Source organism: Amphiura filiformis, chromosome 14 (assembly GCF_039555335.1).
Source record: "Amphiura filiformis chromosome 14, Afil_fr2py, whole genome shotgun sequence".
In the NCBI taxonomy this organism is placed as follows: domain Eukaryota; kingdom Metazoa; phylum Echinodermata; class Ophiuroidea; order Amphilepidida; family Amphiuridae; genus Amphiura; species Amphiura filiformis.
The window spans coordinates 28,765,215-28,787,508 of record NC_092641.1 but is presented as its reverse complement, the minus strand read 5'-3'; the positions used below and the strand labels follow the sequence as shown (position 1 = coordinate 28,787,508).

The 22,294-nt window shown below is 38.7% G+C and overlaps 1 protein-coding gene across 1 annotated transcript; it reads right to left on the bottom strand.

The window, feature by feature from the left end:
• Positions 1-4: 4 nt before the first annotated feature.
• Positions 5-20,305, bottom strand: LOC140170477 (uncharacterized). Its single transcript, XM_072193837.1, has 7 exons — positions 18,724-20,305; positions 17,420-17,538; positions 7,937-8,050; positions 7,105-7,311; positions 3,229-3,324; positions 1,387-1,500; positions 5-309 (listed from the first exon to the last, which is right to left on the bottom strand). The coding sequence occupies exons 1-7, from the start codon at positions 20,303-20,305 to the stop codon at positions 118-120; spliced, it is 2,424 nt and encodes an 807-aa protein (XP_072049938.1). The 3' UTR covers positions 5-117.
• Positions 20,306-22,294: the final 1,989 nt, after the last annotated feature.

Sequence of the window (22,294 nt, the reverse complement as noted above, 5' to 3'; positions counted from 1 at the left end):
CCAAAGTCACTTACATTATATTATAAAGGGCGGAATTAACCGTCCATTTGTTCCCGAAATGAGTAACATGTAAGTGTGGACATAGTTACTTCTGGCTCTAAGCCCTCGAAATAAAACTTACGGACATTCAACAAGTTGTTTGACCTTCTGGATTGGAAAATACAGGTAGAGCAGCGACAATATCGGGAAACCCAGTACCATGAGCAGTAGGTAGGATAATTTTTGCTTTGTGTTCTGATCTCGCAAAAAGGCTAGTTGACCGTAGAACTTGGCAAGCACCGACTGCTGGCAATTAGGATGAGCAACAAACTGAACGAAAAATGGTATAAAATGACAATTAAATTAAAGTATAGATTACAAAGAAATAACGTCTGATCAAAATGAATTCGAATTGGCCGCCTGGAATGAACATGTTTTAGCAGTCAAGTTAGCTCAATCGATAAGGCGTTCGACTATGGTGCGAGATGTTGCGGGTTCGAACCCTGGTGGTGCCTAGTACGCTCTCGTTGGAAAAATTGAGTTCGCTTGAAATTCCCCTGGACAAGGAACTTACTGCTAATTTGTCTCGTTGTAACCCGTACGAAACTCGGGGAGCTGAACCTGGTTGCGAATGTTATTTGTGGAATGTCTAGGGTGTGCGCTCTTGAAGCAGCAAAGTCCCTGAATTGTTGTTTAATGGCTTATGGAACGATGTGGGGCCGTAGTGGTCAGCGACAACCTGTAAAGTGTGCTGAGGCTTGTGGATCAACGTCTAGGCGTTGTGCCTGTGCGTAGCGCACTATAAATCACTGTGCTTTTTTTTCAAACCATACATCAATTCTCATGTCATTCCATATTTCGACTGCTCAGTGCCAGAAGTGGGTAAGTGCAAATTACATGTTACTCATTTCGGCAACAAATAGACGGTTAATTCTGCCCTCCATAATAAATGCAAGTGACTTTGGAGTATATGCATGGCCACTTCAACAGTAGTTAGACGCAAGAGACCATATGCTTAGACCCAAAAGTTACTTGCATTTATTTATTACGGAGGCCGTTAATTTTCTTGCCTAAATGAGTAACATGTAATTTCCACTTACCCACATCTGGCACTGAGCAGTAGATTTATATATATATATATGAATTGTAGTACTCCTTTATGAAACATATCATATAATCATTGCGTCTTTTTGTTTCGCTTATTGGAATGTAATTCTCCAGTAAAAGACCTTCGCCCATCGAGAATTGTAATTTTGCTTGTAGATATTCACATCGCAGGTATCAAAATGTGCTGAACAAGATATTTCATCTACTTAAAGCATAAGCAGTGTTAGAAGTATATACTCTTTTCCAAATGGGCATTTTATATCGAACATGTCAAATAAAAAAGCAAATAAACTTGTTTACCGGTTTTTGTTGAAAGTCTATGGCCCTGGATATTTTGGGTAGCGGTCCTCTGTTTATATCAGTCTCATCTTCGTTGCTTGTATCCTTTTCGTAGTATGTTAAAACAGTTAATATCTGAAATGAAGTGTAAGATGTTTAGGGTCATTTTACCATTAACATGGCTGAGCATTATTGTTATAAGACTCTTCTAAACCAGTCACCATAGGCCATTTAATAAAAGGTACTAAATTTAATGCCCACGTGACCCATGGGCGCCGCCATATCAAGACCTAAATTCTATAACCAAATTAGAAGTATTTGTGGATATTGGGCCTCTCCTACGAAGTCACCGCGTAGTCACTCTGGAAGAACATGGGAGCTCGAGGATGGCTACACGGATATTTTGGACCGGCGACGTGGGGGAACCGGGGTGTAGTTTCCTATGGAGTGACATTGTGGTGACATCGGCGTCACACAGATGAGAATCTCGCAGTTCAAGGACAACTACGTAATATATTAATATAATGACGTTAATATCGAAATAATTTTTTTACATTGGGAATATATTCACGCTATATACTACACTTGGAAAAAAATTGAAAACTAAACCAAATTTGGGTAAATTATCTTTTTAAATAGATGCACTATTTGACCGCGCTGGTGATCTACCAATGAACTACCCCTCCAACTGATAGTAAGACTAGGTTCTTGTGACCAGTCATTGTCCGTAATGACATTGCACATCCCAGTTCCAGCAGTGCAAACAAGGGTCTGCTGGGTAATATAGGGATATTGACTTAGCACGCTGGTTTACACCTCTCATACCAGCTGTTCCTAGACTGAAAGTAGGATGGAGTGCCCAATCTCTGATGATGGTTTAATTAAATCTATTTCTGAGGGAAGCGGGACGGTTGGGGATCCCTTAAAACCGGTTTAACCCACCAGAGTCTGGTCCTAAGTCCAGAGACCTCAGAGATTCCTACTTCGTGGACACAACGTCTGAGGATGTCCTTCTGAGCTCGCTGCACTTGAGCTTGTGTGTACGCAGGTGCTCGGGATCATTTCGGCTGATGGAGTTCATGCCAGCACTGGAATATGCTCTGAGGGAAGCGGGACGGTTGGGATCCCTTAAACCGGTTTAACCCACCAGAGACCTCAGATAATTGATTGATGCCTACCCAAGACAAGGAGATATTATTATGCAGTTCACGAAATACTTCCCAAGACACCTTCAAAGAGGCATTATAATGGAGTGCTCATCTGTATAAGGGTACTCTACCAATGAACTACTTCTCTCCATCCTGCATAATTATTATGACACCCGATTGAATCCAATGTGACCTCAGGAAGTAAAGTTACAAGCATTTGATTAGGCGAGGGTCCTGTTTCAAAAGTGACAAACTAGCCTATTCAAAATCCACCGACTAGACTTCTGGTTTGACATTGGTGGGTGGCTCATTTATGCACACCTTCTTTAATTTAAATTTAAAACAAAAGAGAACTGAAACTTAAGAACTGAAAAATAAAATAAAAGCGCTTTTTCGCCTTGTATAGGCCAGTTTGTCACTTTCAAAACTGGACCTTCGTCTAATCAAATGCTTGTAACTTTACTTCTTCAGGTCACCTTGGATTCAACTGGATGTCATAATGTGCGGGATTATATAGCGCATCTATTAAAAAAATTCACCCAAATATGGTTTAGTTTTAAATTTAGGATTTTTTTCCAAGTGTAAGGATAATTTTTAGCGCAGTATAAAAACCACGTGAGGCAGTATAACGCGATGCGGGGAGGGGGGGAGCGTTAGGGGAGTATGTGCACGATCACGACTTATGGGCATCGAAGAAACCTCTCTATTAGCTTACCTCCTCTGTATTCCTTGCGTGTGATATCAATTCTGTCCCGACCTGGTCTACATTATCCGCAAGTTCAACGTAACTCGTTTTGAATTCAACGTCTTTCTGTTGTAGGATACAGTTCAAGACAATTTAAAGTTAGAACGGTTCTACTGATATTATAACCTTTTTTGCATGTTTTGTCCAGGCGGTGGCGGATGCGATATCGCCATTTGTGACGTCGCCATTGGATTTACACATAAAATCTTCACAAACAATTCTAAATTTGTTATGTGGTACCAAAGCAAAATTATCTTACTCTAAAACCGTCGGGGTACGACAAAGTACCCCACTGTAAGTATGTTAATTTTCCATTTGTAATTGCTAATGAAGCCCCGTATCTTCGACAGCCTTGTACGTCACGTGTTGCGTGTCCTATCAGTGCCGCCTGATTTTGTCATAACGAATTCGTCTCGACGCCCTCTAGCTATTGAGGCCACGATAGTTAATGCGCAAAATGCGTCCTGGTCGTAGCGTCCAATCAGAATAAGGTAAATTGCTGATAGCGATCGATAGGCAATGGTGATGCATGCTGGGAACGAACAGGGCTTAAATTCGCGATCTCGGGTGACGAATACGATAGCTTCTGATCCGTCACATTCCCAGCATGCATATGGTCGAATCCAACCAAAAGTGTCCACGGGCCAAAAATAAAAGTCCGAAATAAAAATGTCTCCACAATTTTTTCCTTTTGCCCATTGATTGATGACATATTGGCCTTAATGGAACCAAAAGTGCCATTACTAATCTTGAAAAATAAATCCAGGACGTGTGATAGTAAATGTGATATCAAAACCCAATGTTACCTACGAATACCACTAGGATGCTTTCACTATCGCAATACTAATCAACCTAAAACAAATGGAATATTCCCATTAACGCTTTTTTCGTGTAATGTAGACCACAGGGTGTCAGGAAAATGCTAGCTCAACCAGAAAATATTTGTTTTCATTTTATAACGCGATCAATATGATCTTAGTCAATTTATGCTAGTTTATTTTTGAAAATGAAGTTTAGGTCAGTTTCTGTATTTTATTTATCAAATGAGTATGAATCAATTTACACATTGTATAAGAACGAGTATGATATATGTTTTCAAGAATATTAGGAATTATACGCATACACCTAACGCTTTATACAATGAAAAGGTGAAGAAACCCGGGTATTCGTAGGTAACATGAGCGATTTAACAATATCTATATTGAGTTTATAGGTTTAAATTTTGCTATTATGGTAATGAATTAATAAAATGGTAGTTTTAGATCTCTTTCAGATGGTACGTCCAAATGAATAAATGCTATTACCTTAGATCAAAAAATTTTGATGCTTTTAGCAAGATTTTGACCACTTCATTTTGATATACAAGTAGTTAATCAGCAATTTTACATAATAAATAAGTGTTGAATGAATCCGTATATGGGTAATAATAGTGTCCTGGGGTACCGCTTAAAGTTTTTGACAATTAATTTCCATTGGTAGGGACACTTCATTAAACATGTCATGTATTATGCTGTATTCGTAAGTAACATTTCAGTATTTGTAGGTAAGAATTAGACTTTTGGTGGATATCGCAATCAAAACTTCATTTTATAAAGCACCTTGAATGTATTATTTTCTTTATGCGCGTTTATTGATACTTTAGACCCTATCATGTATTAATAATGTTGGTTCACAGCGGTTGAAAGAGGATTGAAGTAAGAAACAAAGGCACTAAAGTGACTTTAATTTGCTTAATTGCATACAAATCGCTTAAAACCGTTATTGCAGACTTGTGAAGTCCATCTTGGAGTCAGTTACGTCTTGTGGCCTTTCGTTTGAGGGCAACTACAATTAGCTTTATACCAGGGTCCATCAATGTGTTGTCTAGATCATGAGACAATGAGAAAAGTCGTTTTTCCATGGTATTCGTAGGTAACCTTAGCGAAAACGTCAAAAGTTACCTTCGAATAAATCAATTTGGACACAAATTACTCAGAAACCAGAAGGTCGGTAAACATTTAAAATGAAGCACACATGACAGTTGACAAATCCAAGTATTTATCCCTTCTAATCTTCTTTGAATCTGATTTTTCTTTCAAATGAGCAGACCGTCGTCTATTTCAGTACATATTTTTCACCAATTAAGCCGTATTCAGTTTTGCATGGTGGGCATGTATGTGAATTCGCAACTTTCATTGACATATGATTTGATAGCAAACATACAGGCCTTCGTTATGTACCAATATGGGCATTGGCATGAATGGCGGTGTTTCACAATACTGTCATGATGTCAAAGTGTATTCGTAGGTAACATTCGGTTACCGAAATTTACCTACGAATACTTGCTTTTATTGTTGACATCTCAGAAATATTTAAACGCAGGTTATTGAAACTTGGTAGAAATAAAGAGTGTATTACCCTGCACCTATTGCTTAACTAATGTTTACTATTCTCTCACTTTGTGGAAATGGCACAGCTTTTAACATGTATTCGGAGGTAATGCATATTTTTTACCAAACCTACCTTTGTGCCATTTAAAATTTCTGGCAGCTAAACACAATAATAAAGATGTCCGAATGCAATGCATTTCAGTATTGGACATATCAAAGCTTGTATCAATTGCGCATTTATTAGTGATTTCCATTTTTAAAGATATATCTAGTGCTATGAAAAATTGTATTCGTAGGTAATGTAAAAAAATACCACTCAAAAAATTATCACAAAAATTCATAATTATGTACAAATATGTGAAAAATTGAACAGGCAATCTTTGAATACACACCTTTCAGGAAATCAATTTAGATTCAATCCAATGCTTTTTTTTCATAACTGATTTAGATGTTTTTAAAAATACTTTAAGAAATATTTTGAAAAAATGGGTAAAAATAGCATGTTTTGGGGTCTCTGTGTCTAAGTTTTTCACAGAAGGGGTCTTATTATATATGGCGCGAAGCGTATGATCAAGGCGAATAAACACAATACAAAAACGAATGCCAATTGATTAATACTTTTAAGTTATGGCCCTGAACATGCCGTGTACACTTTTCGTTGGATTCGACCATATATGTTTACTAACGTTCACTATATCCTTGGGCCAAAGTTATGCAAGAAAAGAAGGACACTTCACGGCTTAATATTTGGACGCTTTATACCACTGGGCTGGAGAATATCATCAATTATTGGGTTGGTATGTTGCCTTGGAATTCGGAGATGGTGGATCTTTGGAACTGACGGTGTTCCGGTAACTCGGAGCTGCGAACAGTCAACATCATGGGTTTTTCTTGGCTTTCTAGCCCAAAATCGCATTGGAATAAAGAAATAGGAGCAATTTTGGGGTCTTTTGAGTTGAAATTATTCACAAACAAGGGTTTTTTAACGCCCCGTTTTGAAAATTCAGGGGTCTTTCGGAGCTGTGATGCTGGTTTCAAAAACCGTCTTTCCTTAGGGAACATACCTGCACTTGTGTCGGTTTACATACCATTTGCCATCCCGAGTCCTGCCAGCGCGTTGAGGCAGCTCTTTCGCTCTCGCATCCATGCGGCGTCTTTAAGCGCGTACGTGTGTACGCTAGGGGTTAAACGAACGCTACCGATTTCAGGCTGTGCACAATGAAATGTGTACTGACGTCACTGCCACATCAGGGTGCAAAATGATATAGTAATTGGTTATTCGTCATTATGCGCAAATCACGTCAATCCAATCTATAAGGCCAAAGTGCTCTGACCCCAATATACTTGTATATTCATTGAATGACCTTTGAGTGCATGAGGCACAAAAACTCATACTCTACAAGTTGGGGTCAAATTGTACCATTACGGTTTTCAATGACCTGTGCTACTTGAAATGAGAGTATTGGTACATACTCACATCAGCCAGACTCCGCAGTTTATCAGACAATATAAAGGCAGTGTCTATAGGATCTTCATGGAATTGCGTCAGATAGGCCTCACTTGCCAGAGCTCTGTGTAACTCCAGTGAACCCACGGATTTTTGCAAGTCGTCGACAGCAGCAGAGCTGTTCTGCTTTTTCTTGGAACGGTCAGTTTCAATTTTGCAACCAGCATCGATAAGGACCTTTACAAATAACAATAACATAAGATAACAGCAAAGAACTTCGGTAAATTGGGGGAACACACTAAAATAATAAGTTGTCCAAAATTTGCAAAAAAAAATTGCTGGAATTGGGCAAATTTGAAGAAAAATAACCACAAAGTAGTATATGTTAGGGTGTCCTTTTAGTCAAATTTGGTATAGGAAATAAAGGGTATTAAATGCCGAATATTTTACACCTAGATAATGTGTTTTGAAATAGTAAAAACATAAATAATGGGTGAGACGCAGCCGAACCCATTATTTAAACGCGTTTACTTCCGAGGACACATTATTTGGGTTTAAAGGATAAGGCAGCAACGTTGATTTATATTCTTAAAATTACACCAGTAACAGGGATTTACAACAGGAACATAATCGTTACCATAATACGAGTACTCGAGTCTGAAAGACGGGTAACTAAGTTAGATAACGATGTGTAAACACACCCGATAAATAGGATATTGGGTGCCAAGCCTTGTTTTTCAACAATTGTTGCATATTAAATTGAATCTTGTATCGGCTGTTGTTTCAAATACTGGTAATATGATGAGGGAAAATGACAATAACTGGACTGAAGACTGTAACAAAAAAGGGTAGGCATATATACCTTTACCATGACGAATTCATTTCTTTGAGCGGCTAATACGATAGGTGTGACATCTGGATGATAGTCATCATTCTCACAATGGCATTCGATGATTGCAAGACGATCTTCAGGTTTCTGAAAACAAATCAAGGCTCGAGTTTATAGTCACAAGTTGATTGTCCGAAGGTACGGATCATTAGTCATTGTCCCTAATCTTTACCTAAAATATCCTTAACCCTAAATATAACCCTTTTGGATTAATGATTCTTCGGACTAATGTACTGTTTCCGAGTTTTACGACTTGCCTGTTGCAAATTACATAACATTACGCTGTAGACTCCTCAACAAATCGGTCATATTTTACCAACGTTCTAGCTGAATAGGCGGTAATAAGTCATTCAACAATACTATGGTGAAAATTCTATCAGCTTGACATCTGAATTACCAACTGTCGACATTTTAAAACTTTAAATCACGTGACATCAAACAACCAATCGCGAAGGAGCTTTGTTCGGGAGAATAATGCGAAGACAATCGCGCATTACAAAATGGACACCATTTCTGCGAGGCTACGGGAATTATTGTGGACATTTTTGAGGGAAAGCCTGTTGTGTAAACTGTTTAACCGTCATGATGCAATCATGTCTACAGTAGAATTCACCACGACATTTGCAGAAACCCCATTAAAAACTATTAAACCAAGATAACACTCATTGAAAACAACTCAACTGATTAAATCAGATCTTCTCTGGTTGTACACATGTTTCTGTTTTATCTGTGCGGTATCGCAATGAGCTGGTATTATAGTTTCAGTTGGGTAACCGATTATAAAGGAAACGCAAGGTAACAATGGTATGTGGGCCTTTGTTCACGAAATGAGACAATACTCTGCTTATTGTTAACCAGCATTGATGAAAATGAGCGACATAATGATTGTTGACTTAACACGGTTTGGAAATAATTTCTTCATATTTGTTGGTGTTATCTGAAGTTTACATATCCTTCCTAATAAACACAAAAGTGCGAATACTTCCAAACACCTAAATTAGCCAACAATTTAGGACATGTTACAAAACTATATTTTCTAGAATATCTGAGAATACTTTTAATGTAGCTTGTACCGTTTTTTGTGGCATCCTTCAGAAGTGAGCGGTCCGTTACCAATATTTTCGGTCAACTCTCCATTCAATTAACACGGGGAGTTGGCTAGCTATGCCTTGCCCTCACTCATATTTTACCAAAGTGCGACTATTTCTGAACATCTAACCTAGCTGTAATATTAGGTCATGTTAGAGAAATATATTTGCTAGAAATTTGGAGAATACTTTAAATATTGGCCGGTTATTTTTCACACAGTGATGTTAACTAGGCAAATGCCTATACTTCTAACATACGCTATTTGTAAAGGTCGCGCGTCAATGGTGAGAGCACTGTGTATTGTGTATAGGAAAACGGACAGTAACTGCAGTATGGTTGTGTAAAATATTACCTTTCTTTCCACACAACCATTATGATTCCACAACTACACATGTTGTTGTGTGACTGTTTACACAAATGGTTGGGAGTAGTATATCAGGTCACCATAGAGTAGTATTCAGGAGTAATTCGTCAGGAGTAAAGCTCATGACGTCATAGTAAAGATTAGGTATATGTATGAGTCATCTTGGATGATCTATTTTTAGCTCAGTGACGTCAGATGGGATTTCCCGGTGTATTACGTAATATTGGTGTATTTTGTATCGTAAACGGTACTTAACGGGTAGCATGTCTTAAATGTAAGTTATAGTATTATATCCCCAACACACGTGACAAAAGAATGAAGAAAAGGAAACAACGATATCAGTATTATGCATGGTGTTTTATTATACACAACTTAAAATCCCGCTAAAGCAGTTTATTTGTATAGTACAAGAGCATCATTTTATTACATAGTGTAAAACATACATTACATACATTACTAGTATAAGGTACGACATAATTATATAAACTGTGAAACAAGTGTAAACTTTTTTTTTTTAGTTTACATATAAGGTACTTTTTGTCAACGGCATGATAAAGAGAAATCGATCCTCAAAGTATTCTTTTTAAATGTACTTAGTATTTAGTTTTAACTTTTTCCGAACATCATATTTCCAATATGGATCAGGTTGGTATTAATTAATAATTGTCATTGCCCAAAAGAAACAACTCTCTAATCAATGTAACATTTTCTAAATACATTGTATGAAGTTTAAATATCTAAATATGTTGTCGAAATACCGTCTTCTGCCACTTTTCGTTTTGGGTAGAAGTAAGAAAATGCGCTTCTCTCTTGTTTGTATGTGAGGACTTGGTTGTTCACTACACGAAAGCCTCTGTTGACTGCAGATTCTGCACTTTTCTGCACTAGCACACGTTTGTATTTCTCATAGGTAATGTCATTATTCTTCTTATTGGCTCCTTTGCAACTAAATTTGTCATTTGAACCAGAACCGTACCAGGTTTTACTACATAATGCTACAATACCCTCTCCTTCCCATTCTAACTTGAAGAGACCGGGTGTTCGTTTATCATAACGACGGTGCTCTTCTGTGTCAGTCCGAGGAAGCCAGTTATGTTTTTCTTCCTCAAACTGTTGTCGAAGTTCAGGTTTGACTAGACTTTCAATACTTGTCCCAGATAATGCAAAGTATGCTGAATCCGTGTCCATTTGTACATATTCAAAGTCTGATCTATGCATGAACACATCCAGAAAATCAAAGTAGAATTGTAACATTCTTAGTTTCGCGTTTTGGTACACGAAAAACCCTATCTGTACTGGTAGATCGTGCTTTATTTTAGATTTAGCCATTTCTACTTCATAGCATTCATCTGTGATAGGGTTGAGGTCACGGAATAGGAAATCATTGACAAGTGTATTTGCTTTGGAAAAATCTGTTATTTTGCAATTCGTGTGCTTGTATTTGTTTGTGATCGTTTTCCCGTAGGAGGAGTTGCCCATTAATTTCATTGTGTCAGCAATGACGGACTTGGAGGGGTCACTGTCTCCATCTCTGCGAGCATCAGAGACAGCATCGGCAAATTGAGCAAAACACGCTACCGGTGTATATTCAACCACTTGGTATACACGTGTTATTTCTAGACCATGTTCCAGGTACCACTTCAGAAGGGGCGTAGCCATCAACACTCTCTTGCCAAACATGCTTCCGATCAAGCTTCTCCTTGGTGTGTTCATAATGGCATGGCTTTCTCCGTAAGTTTTCATGTGGTGGCCGATATCATCCCTAGAAATATCTCTGTTTTTGAAGATGGGTGTCATTTCTTCAAAGTATTTCTTTAAATGGTCTGGGACATGGAGGTCACACTCAACACACCCAAACAACATACCAGATTTGATTGAATCGATGATTTCATTCATTGTAAGTTGGAATTTGTGGTCTAAGGGGTGTTTGCGATGTCTTAGGAATTTCTTCAAGTCAGCATTTGATCTTTTCAACTCATAAAATTTGCACTCCCACATTTCTACAAATTTGTATCCCAAGTTTTCTACATACTCCCTCTTTTCCATTGTTTTCTTGTACCTAGCCTTCATCTCCTCTTGTTCATGGTGTGTGATTCATCTGACATTCATGACCGTGGTACCTACAACCCTGGAACTCAAAGACCTGTTTGGTTTCCGAGCACCAACCATCGACTGGTAACATTCGAGGGCCTAGTCTTTTTTCGGAATTATTGCCTTCGTGTCTTATCTTTACACCCCGCGTGTGTGCCTCCCAATCTAGCCAATCTTGTGCAATGACCGAGAAAGGTTTTCTTTCTTTTTTGAACCCGTTTTCTTCCTTCCTTCGCGTTGGGTAACCAGTGGGCATTTCTTGTTTTAAGGCCCAGAGATACAATGCATTAGCGTCATAACCATGTATCTTTTCGCAGAGTTTACCACCTCGTATCCGTGTTTTACCAGCTTCATGGTGTCGTGTAAACACGATAGAAGGCCCTCCCACCAGGTTGTTTCTGTAGGTTTCATACAGATCACTGTCATGATTGCCAAAAAGAGCAAAATTTGCATCGGGACTAATATTGAAAAGATATTTCAAAGTCAAACCAGGCACGGATATACCGTCTTTGAATAGATCAACTCCTTTGTCCTTATATGTTTGTGCCATTTTTTCAATGGCTTCTACAAATGGTTTTACATCGAGATTGTTGTACCACACTAAATAATCCCGCATGGTTTTCATACCCTCCCGTTTCCAAACATCTTGACAGAAGGCGTAATCTGCCTCTGTAAGGGTGGAACCTTTGAGCGTGCTATCAAAAGCCTCTCTAGGTGGAAGAGAAGTTTGATCCAGGTTATTCAAGTGAATCCACTCATAAGGGAATATCCCCTTGTACATAGAGCAGTCATAGGCACGGATGAATTGGTCGTATGAAAAACCAGGAGCGAGGAAATTGGTAACGTCCAAAAAGCCCAGATGTGCGGTGTTGATTGACATATAGTTGTTGCTTCTTTTGACTAGATATTTGATTGGTTCATTCTCTGTCAGGAAGGGTAGCAAGTATTTCTTGATTAAGTTGACATCGTATTTGCCACTGTTGAATCCAAACACAGGTAGTTGTTTCAAATGACTAAGTAGTTTTGATAGAAGATATTCTAAATAAGTTGTCTGTTTTTTACTATCCGCCATCTCCTTGATTTTCTGAATCTTTTCGGTGAGATCTGAAATAACCCCGTGGAAACATTCCCTCATCAAACTGTCACTACGCTTACTTATTTCAATCAGGTATTGAACCATATCGCTCACTATTTCTTTCGGATCCCCGTTGCTTACAAAGCAAACAGGTTCCTGATACCCTGGTACATTGCTACACACGCTTACACTGAGTGGGATATGATCGTGTGTCCAAGACAGTTTGTCCCCACCAGATTGAACAGTTGTCTTCTCCATATAGGACTCAAAGTCGAAAACGGCAAAGTGTGGAAAGTAGTCCCATTCCCGCGGTATGTCGATGCCCTCATCTCGAAGTTCGTCAAACACAGACGGTGAATTTACATAGATGCCTCTTGGAAATACGTCAGTTGTACCTGCATGAAAAGAAAGTGAAAAAAAAAAAATAATAATAATAAAAAAAAAAAAAAAAAACAACAGCAACAACAACAGAGGGTTGTATTTTATAAACTTCGGAAGGTTCAGGATTATTAAGTCGAGGTTGATTCTAAAATGGTCATTATTTACAAGTTTACAAGATAATGATATGCTTCCAGTTTTCAACAAAAGGACTTATATAATTATACTATACAAAATGCATTAACACATTTAGAAATTGTCATTAGCTTGACCTGAATATAATTATTATATATTGTAAACATTCTTACCTTTACATTCGCACGTCGCTTCATGGCGGTGTAGCTGCCTACTGGTCTTCCACATCTTGTGACACTTGCGGCATGAGTAGGAATGAGTATATCTCTCCAGGTTGGTAATGTAACTAAAGTGATTGTCGTAGAGGTTGATGTACATGTTGGTTTCGTGTTTTCCCAAACTTCTACGGACAAGTCGTGCCCCAACAGTCGTTTCTGCAACTTCTTGCTCTATTTCTTCTTGGCAATGATTTTCAAAATCGTCTTCCAGCTCTACAAGTTCATAAACAACTATGTTAAGTTGAAACAAGTCTTCAAGTTCATGCAGCTGGTCAAGTTTAACACCCGCAAAATCTTTCACATTCTGATTTGTATACTCCTTCAACATTGCCTTGGTTTTCTTTTCCAACATACACCGATGACTCCCCTTATGTAATGCGATACACCTAAACAGGCATAGATTGTCTTTATACGGTTTGTTACTCGCTGGATTGGTTGTGAGGGACACGATAGCTCGATTCTGTAAGATATACTCTGGTAGATCAGTACACGCACCGATTGGATGGTCGCGAATCTTATACACAAACAATGTCAAATTGCATACGGCTTCCACCATCCATTTTGAATTTGGGCGCTGTAAGCGTGCATATTCAAGAGCATCAATTTCTTCTAAAGCCTTGTAAAATGTTTCAAATGAAGAACGGTCCTTGACTAGAAATGGCGACTCAAAAATCTTCGTATTCCCAGATGAATAGTAGTATCTACGCTCATTGGTTTCACTGTTTACGAGAATAAAACCGAATGCTGCATTGATCTTAAATGCATTAGTCTGCATCGCAAATACTCCTTCGGCACAGTTTGCTAAGTTCACTCTTTCCAATGTTGGAAGAAAGCAATTGTACTTGGAAAGTATCTTGCCTTTCTTGACGGACGGTCTGATCTGTCTCCAATTCGTGCGGTACACTTTAAGCAGTTCAGGATTGTCTCTCAGTTCGTTCACTATATCAAGAGGAACATCATTTTCGAGGGATATTGCAAACTTCTTGCATGGGGAAGTTTTTTTCAACATCGTGATCCTGGCGTTTTCTTTTTCCAGCCTGAGAAGAATCATTCACATTTTCTCGATCATGTCCAATATTTTCCTGATCCGATTGGGTAGTAGATATTTCTGGTTGTACACGACATTTACCCTGATGCTGACGCATGTTATCCATACGGGAAAACATTTTACCACAAATATCACATACTGCAAGTACTCGTTCATTCTTCCAATGCTTTGTACGTTGATGCCTTTGGAGATTGTACAGACGTTTGAAATCCTGTCCACATGAATCACATTTATAGGTTTTGTCCATAGGCTTATCCATGATAATATCAGCGGTTATACACAGTAGTGAACGCTGATAGAGAATACTCTGTTGAGATGTTACTTTACTTGAAGTTGGAGAAGAAATGAGAACTTGTTTGAGCCCTCCGACTTTATAATGTAAGATATTTTGAAAACAAGACAGAACTGAATCTAAAAATAGACCATCGGTCATAGGGAATCTCCATTAACAACACAGGTCGGTTAGGCCTGCCCAGACATGCCCACCAAGTTGTTTACATGAAACAACTTTACAAAAGATCAGTATCAATAGCTTATTGATTACTAGCAAATAGTTGGAGAGGATAATGTCCTTAATTCAAATACCTATATTGATCATTTCAACACTTTATTGGTTTAATGATAAAATTGGGCTCTGTATGTTGCCTTGCATTAGTAAGTTTGGGTTTGTTCAGCAAAACATTGCGATGTCTCATATTTCCTTCTATATAGTCATGCTGAAAATTCATTACAACCTATATTTACAATTGTGGAAAATATATATATATAAATGAATAAATAAAAAAACAACAACAACAACAAAAAAACAGAAAAAAAAAAAAAAAAAACAAGTGCTATTATGTCTACTTCCTCTCTGAGTGTTTATCTTTACCATTATACATGCTTCATTGCACTTGACCAAAACAAACATCTGAGAAGGCTGTGACGTCATACCTGACAAGTTATGACATGTAGGCCGAGTGAATAACATTTAGAGAAGTTTGTTACGTCATACCTGACAAGTTATGGCATGTAGGCCTAGTGAACAAAATTTAAAATTGGGGCTCGAGGGTGATTTCTTTTACCATTCACAACCAGCAAAGTAAAAATCTGAGGTGATTTATTTCAAAGTAAAGTTTGAGTTACTAGTATCTTAAAATATAACCTCTGGGGTGTACACCTGGGTAAAATTGCGGCAATGGGGGGGGGGGGGGCTTATGGCTCATCAGACAGTAGAGTCCTTGATGTTTGAGGATGTGCAAGAATGTGCACAAATGTGCAAGAAAGTGCAGAAATGTGCAGTAAATGTGCAAGAAAGTGCAGAAATGTGCAGTAAATGTGCAAGAAAGTGCAGAAATGTGCAAGAAAGTGCAGAAATGTGCAAGAAAGTGCAGAAATGTGCAGTAAATGTGCAAGAAAGTGCAGAAATGTGCAGTAAATGTGCAAGAAAGTGTAGAAATATGCAGTAAATGTGCAAGAAAGTGCAGAAATGTGCAGTAAATGTGCAGGAATGTGCAAGAAGGTACAGGAATGTGCAAGAAGGTGCAGGTATGTGCAGAAAATGTGTAGGAATGTGCAACAATGTGCAGAAAATGTGCAATAATTGGTAAGAGTTGTGTAACCTAATTTTCAACGATTGCAAACAACTATATTAATAGATGTTTCTATCAGTTTTCGTCATTTAGTGAAAAGATCTCGAACTGTTAACATGAATTCGCTCTCTGTCATCAAACCTCACGCTTGCCACTTGTGCAACAAAGCGTTTGCACGGAAATATACTTTACATCGACATAAGGAAAATATGCACGCTGAAGAACAATCAACAGATAATGAAGAAAGCAGTGATATGGAGCACAGCACAAGTTCTGAATATGATGAACCGCTTCATAAAAAGAGCAGATGTATTTCCCCTGATGACTCGGATCAAAGTTCAGAAGAGGATGATTCACAATCAGAATCTGAAGATAATGAGTCAACGGCCGATGCCGACGACGATGAGGAAGTGGAATCAAGTTCTGACTTGGAAGATAACACAGCCTATCAAGACTGGCTAGCAGAAGCTAAAGAAACAACTGAAGATTTGTGGAAAATGAAGTATGACAAATACACAAGTGAAGGGATGAGTGAAGATCAAGCTACCGAAAAGGCCAACATGAAAACACAGTGGGCTGTCAAACGGAACTTCTTTGCCAGGTTCAAAGACTTTCTGTCAATTTATTTGCACTTGAAAGACGACGAGGCGTACCAAGACATTATGTGGGACATAGAGGAGAAAATGGAGAAAGGCATGGACATAAATAAAGCAATCAATCGAATTATGGCTAAACATGAAGCTAAATTTAACGCGCTGTTTCAAGCAGATGAGGAAGAAGATGATGAAGAATCGACCGAAGAAAATGACTAGTAAATAACCGGAATGTTCTTTGCAGTAATGAACTGATAAATAATACCGACTTTTGGATAAATCAATTTAGAAACCCCGGTAGTCTTGCAGTGACTTGTATCACAATCTCATACTTGTTTCACAGTTTATATAATTATGTCGTACCTTATACTAGTAATGTATGTAATGTATGTTTTACACTATGTAATAAAATGATGCTCTTGTACTATACAAATAAACTGCTTTAGCGGGATTTTAAGTTGTGTATAATAAAACACCATGCATAATACTGATATCGTTGTTTCCTTTTCTTCATTCTTTTGTCACGTGTGTTGGGGATATAATACTATAACTTACATTTAAGACATGCTACCCGTTAAGTACCGTTTACGATACAAAATACACCAATATTACGTAATACACCGGGAAATCCCATCTGACGTCACTGAGCTAAAAATAGATCATCCAAGATGACTCATACATATACCTAATCTTTACTATGACGTCATGAGCTTTACTCCTGACGAATTACTCCTGAATACTACTCTATGGTGACCTGATATACTACTGTTGGGTAAATTATTTTGAACAACTATTTTATGAAATATTACACAACTGTTCCTTGAAATGTACACAACAATGAATTGGGGGAGCGGAAGGGGCAGAGATATACCAAAAATAGCAGAATATATGTACCTCCAAGCTGACGGCGTATTTGCATATCTTCTGAACTGTTTCGAGAAAGCCAATATCCACAGCCCGTAGTAATCCATCCCCAACACTTGCTCCATTGTTTAGAAGCAGTTCAACGATACCTGAGTAAACGACGAAAAACAAAAAAGGTCAAAATATGAAGACTTTCAGACAAAGCGTGTAGCGCGAGGTTCCTGATATTATGACGCGTTCTTTCTCAGTATTGAGGCAGAACGCTCTATGCAAACGCGATTTCCGGAACATAGGCTGATAGGAGAAGAAGACCTACAAGCTCGGAAGTCATAAGCCACATTCACTTTGAGTTATAACATAGTACCTGGACATTTTGTGCACTCATACCAGGTCAAGAGCAGATACACTGTGGACCCAAGGTTGTTTGATAGCATGTAAAACTAAGTCATTTTAAAGAAAAGTTGAACAATGATGGCGCTATTTATCTAAAATCTTGTTTGCATCTTTACAAGGGTTAGACACTTGTAAAATGGTATTAGAACATCAGCAAACAGACTAACAAATGACAAGGGAATTAAAAAAAAACCATTTATCATGAAGTGAAACGTATAACTCGTATTATTTGGCTAATTTTAATTTAAATATATGTAAATAGCGGCCTCAATTTGCACACAAATGTACAGTTTATAGAATTAAAATTACCACAAAAAAGCAGAAAGATTAATAATTTAATATAGAAACGAAATCTATTTTTAAAATTGCTATAAAATATATGTGTGAGAGCTGTTTGAGCTGATTGGCATTATTCAGGTCCAGAATTGAACATTATAATAATATTTCTGCCAACATGGTCTCTGATACGGTCTATAAGAAACTTTCAGTGATTTTCACGACCCACTAGCAAACTAGGCACTTTCAAACGTTCCTGTTTTTTTCTTATACTCCAAAGTTCTAGCGCGCGAGCCGCACAAACTTCGTCCATGCCTGACGCGGGAAATAAAGGGTCACAAAAACTGCCTACACCCTCCCCCCTCTTTTATCCTCCTCCAAGTGTTCACAATTATTGCACAGCTAGCCAGTAGGCCTAATACCTTGTTGGAGCAACCGAAGTTGCAACCGTATTACCTTTTCGGTCTTCAACCCTGCTTAAAAGCAGGGTTGAAGATTCTTAATAGATAGCTTGCGATTTCCAAACGTACGCATCATATGTCCGTGTATCTATTCGTCACATGAGACGCATGTGCGTATGATCTGATGATACGTAACGTTTGGATATCGCAAGCTCTCTAATCTATTTTATTTACTCATATAATATTATAATGTAGCAAACTTACCAGAATAACCCTTCGATATAGCAAGCCGTAACGGTGACAAACCATTGGCATCCCTAAAGCCATCAAGGTCAAGGTCGAGTTCATCTTTTTGATACAACATCTCCATAAACACACTGATTTCACCATTCTCGATCGAATCCATAAACTTGTTTTGCTTAGAAAGGAAATCTTCATCGACCTCTTTATCAACTTCATTTTGCAAAGTCGTGAAAGTAGTTGTCTCTTCTGCCTTGGCTTCTGTGGAATTGTTACCTGGATTGTAATTGCTGCTCTCCGTGTCCAAATCAAACAAATCAGCCTTTGTTGTCACAGAAGCGGCTGCTTCATCTGCTGCATTAGTTTCCGCTGATGTAGCTGCTGTTGCCGCAGAAACAGCGGCTGACGTAGCTGCTGTTGTTACATTAGTAGCCGTTGACGTAGCTGCTGTTGCTGCATTAGTAGCCGCTGACGTAGCTGCTGTTGCTACACTAGTGGCCGCTGACGTAGCTGCTGTTGCTGCATTAGTAACCGCTGACGTAGCTGCTGTTGCTGCATTAGTGGTCGCTGACGTAGCTGCTGTTGCTGCATTAGTAGCCGCTGATGTAGCTGCGGTTGCTGCAGAAGCAGCCGCAGATGTAACTTTTGTTGCCGCAGAAGTTGCTGCTGACGTCGCTGCATTTGTTGCATCAGCAGCCGCTGATGTAGCTTTTATTGCCACAGAAGCAACCGCTGACGTAGCTGCTGTTGCTGCACTAGTAGCCGCTGACGAAGCTGTTTTTGGCGCTGAAGTTGCTGCTGCTGCTGCATCAGTAACCGCTGACGTAGCTTTTGTGGCCACAGAAGTAGCCGCTGATGTATCCAAATCAAATGCCACTAAGTCTGTGACTGCGGACTTAGCATGCTTAGCTTTTGTGGCCGCAGAAGCAGCCACTGACGTAGATGCTGTTGCTGCATTGGTAGCCACTGACTTAGCCTTTTCTGCCGCTGAATTTGCTACATCAGTAGCCGCTGACGTAACTTTTGTTGCTGCAGAAGCAGCTGCTGAAGTTGCTACTGTTGCTGTGCTTTTCAAAACACCAATTTTACCAGTCTCGGATGAATTCATGTCTTCCTTAGAAATCAATTTATCCTCAACTCCATTTTCCACACTGGAATTTGTCTCTTCTGTCTTGGCCTTCGACTCTGTCGTGGAATTGTTATCTGGGTTTTTATTGTTGCTTTCCGTGTCCACGTCAAATGCCAAGTTTATGACACCTGAAGTAGGATTTGTTACCGCAGAAGCAGCCACTGACGTAGCTGCTGTTGCTACATCAGTAGCCGCTGACGAATCTTTTTCTGCCGCTGAAGCTGCATCAGTCGCCTCTGACGTACCTTTTGTTGTTGCGGGAGCCGCAACTGAAGTTGCTAGTATTGCTGTGCTTTGCAACATCCCAAAGACACCAATTCTACCATTTTCAGATGCTGATGTCTCTGCATTAGTAGACACTGATGTAGCTGATGTTGCTGCATCGGTAGCCGCTGAAGAAGCTCTTTCTGCCGCTGAAGTTGCTGCATCAGTCGCCTCTGTCGTAACTTCTGTTGCCGCAAGAGCAGCCACTGACATTCCTAGTGTTGCTGTGCTTTTCAGCATCCCAAAACACCATTCTCACATGAATTCATGTTTTCCTTAGAAATCAGTACATCCTCAAGTCCGTTTTCCACACTGGAATATGTCTCTTCTGTCTTGGCCTTCGACTCTGTCGTGGAATTGTTATCTGGATTTTTATTCTTGTTTTCAGTGTCCACGTCAAATGCCAAGTTTATGACACCTGAAGTAGGGTTTGTTGCCGCAGAAGCAACCACTGACGACGTTGCTACTATTGCTGTGCTTTTTAACATCCCAAAAACACCAATTTTACCATTCTCAAATGAATTTATGTCTTCCTTAGAAATCAATTCATCCTCAGCTTTATTTTCCACACTGGAATTTGTCTCTTCTGTCTTGACCTTCGACTTTGTCGTGAAATTGTTATCTGGATTTGTATTGTTGCTTTCCATGTCCACGTCAAATGGCAAGTTTATGCCTCCTGAAGTAGGATTTGTTACCGCAGAAGTAGATGCGGACGTAGCTGCTGGCGTAGTCATTATTTTAGCAGAGGTATCTGTTGAAGTTGCCGCTGACGTGGTCTGAAAACGGAGAAGAATAAAACTGTTACTTAGTACTTTCCTTCACCTTTCACAGCAGATCAAAGGCTCTCTCTCCTCTCCCTCCCTTTCTCCATCTTCTTCTCCAACTCTCTCACCCAGAAGAGTAACCGAAATTGTAACCTGGGCTTTATTCCCTTAAAAGTCCGATCCTCTTGCATCCAAACATAACCATTATACACCTCTCCCACTGCAATATACAGGGTGAGTAAAAAAAAGTGCAATAGAGAAAATAATCCTTTTTATTTAAGAACCGAGTTGAACCTTTCAGGTTTTAAAACATTTTATAAATGATATATCCAATGACCTAGAATGAAAAACTCCATGTAAGTAGATTTTGAACAACTGCCATTTTCTTAACCTCATAGGCATTGATATAAAATGGAGCACCCAAAGTGTTATTGCCCTTGTTCTTGTTTAAGGAGAAGAAACATTATTTGTTGTTATTTTCTTTTTCCTTTACTTTAAAGATGTTTATTCTCTATAAAAACATACACATTTGTAGGCGGGTTTTTCAAATGTCGAAATGAAATGCGCGCAAATTGAAGTAGAGTGAATTACAAAATATCCAGTATGTTGGACATTATTGGGATTAAAAAACTGGAGTTGGTTTCAAGTGAGGTATGAAGGACTTAAAGTAATGTTAGAAACTGGAAAGAAAAAAAGCAAGGTACACCAACTTGACGTGGGGGAACAAGTAAAATACAGACTAGACAGTACAAAGGGGGGGACAAAATAGGCATTAGAAGAAAAAGTGTACTAGAACAAGCGATGAAAATCACTGAGCACATAAGTAGACAAAAATCAAACAACCAATGTAGGCCTAAAAACAGGCAAAGTTCGGTGCAGAGTGCCAAAATTTAATGGCCAAAAATTACCAATTCCAGAACCCACAGAGATGTCAGGAAAACAGTACAAAAGTACACTGGAGTGATGAAAATCACTGTGTACATAGTCGACAAACAAAACCTAACAGACAAAAAATCAACCGACGTTTCGAGCAGATAAACTGCTCTTCTTCAGGGACAGACGACAAAATATTAAATTAAACAACGAAAACTACATGCTGTAGTTTAAAACCAAATACAAGACAAAAACTGAAGGCAAGTAAAGGGTAGCAAACAAGACAAGTTCATTGGGCGTCTATTCCTTTTAAAGGATTTTTTCTTATTTCACTATCTTCCATTGTTATGTAAAAGATAAAACAGAATGCACAACGAAAATCAGCTTATTACCGAACTTTATTCAAAAGATTTGCATAAGATTTCTATGGGTTATACATAATTTGTGCGGGTTGGAAATAAGTTGCATGGTTATAAAAATATAGTGATAGTGGGGAAAGTATTTTTCCTCATATAGTGGGGAAAGTGTTTTAATTTTTCACGACCTTCCAGCCCCCAGTCAAATC

What these genes read in the sequence shown, in the direction of transcription:
- LOC140170477 (XM_072193837.1), bottom strand. Translation starts at nt 20,305, where the DNA reads ATGTCAGTGGCTGCTCTTGCGGCAACAGAAGTTACGACAGAGGCGACT. An exon ending in AATACGCCGTCAGCTTGGAG is followed by an intron (nt 8,051 to 17,419) that starts GTACATATATTC and finishes ATTTGTTTTCAG; the next exon opens with AAACCTGAAGATCGTCTTGC. An exon ending in ACGCAAGGAATACAGAGGAG is followed by an intron (nt 1,501 to 3,228) that starts GTAAGCTAATAG and finishes ACTTCATTTCAG; the next exon opens with ATATTAACTGTTTTAACATA.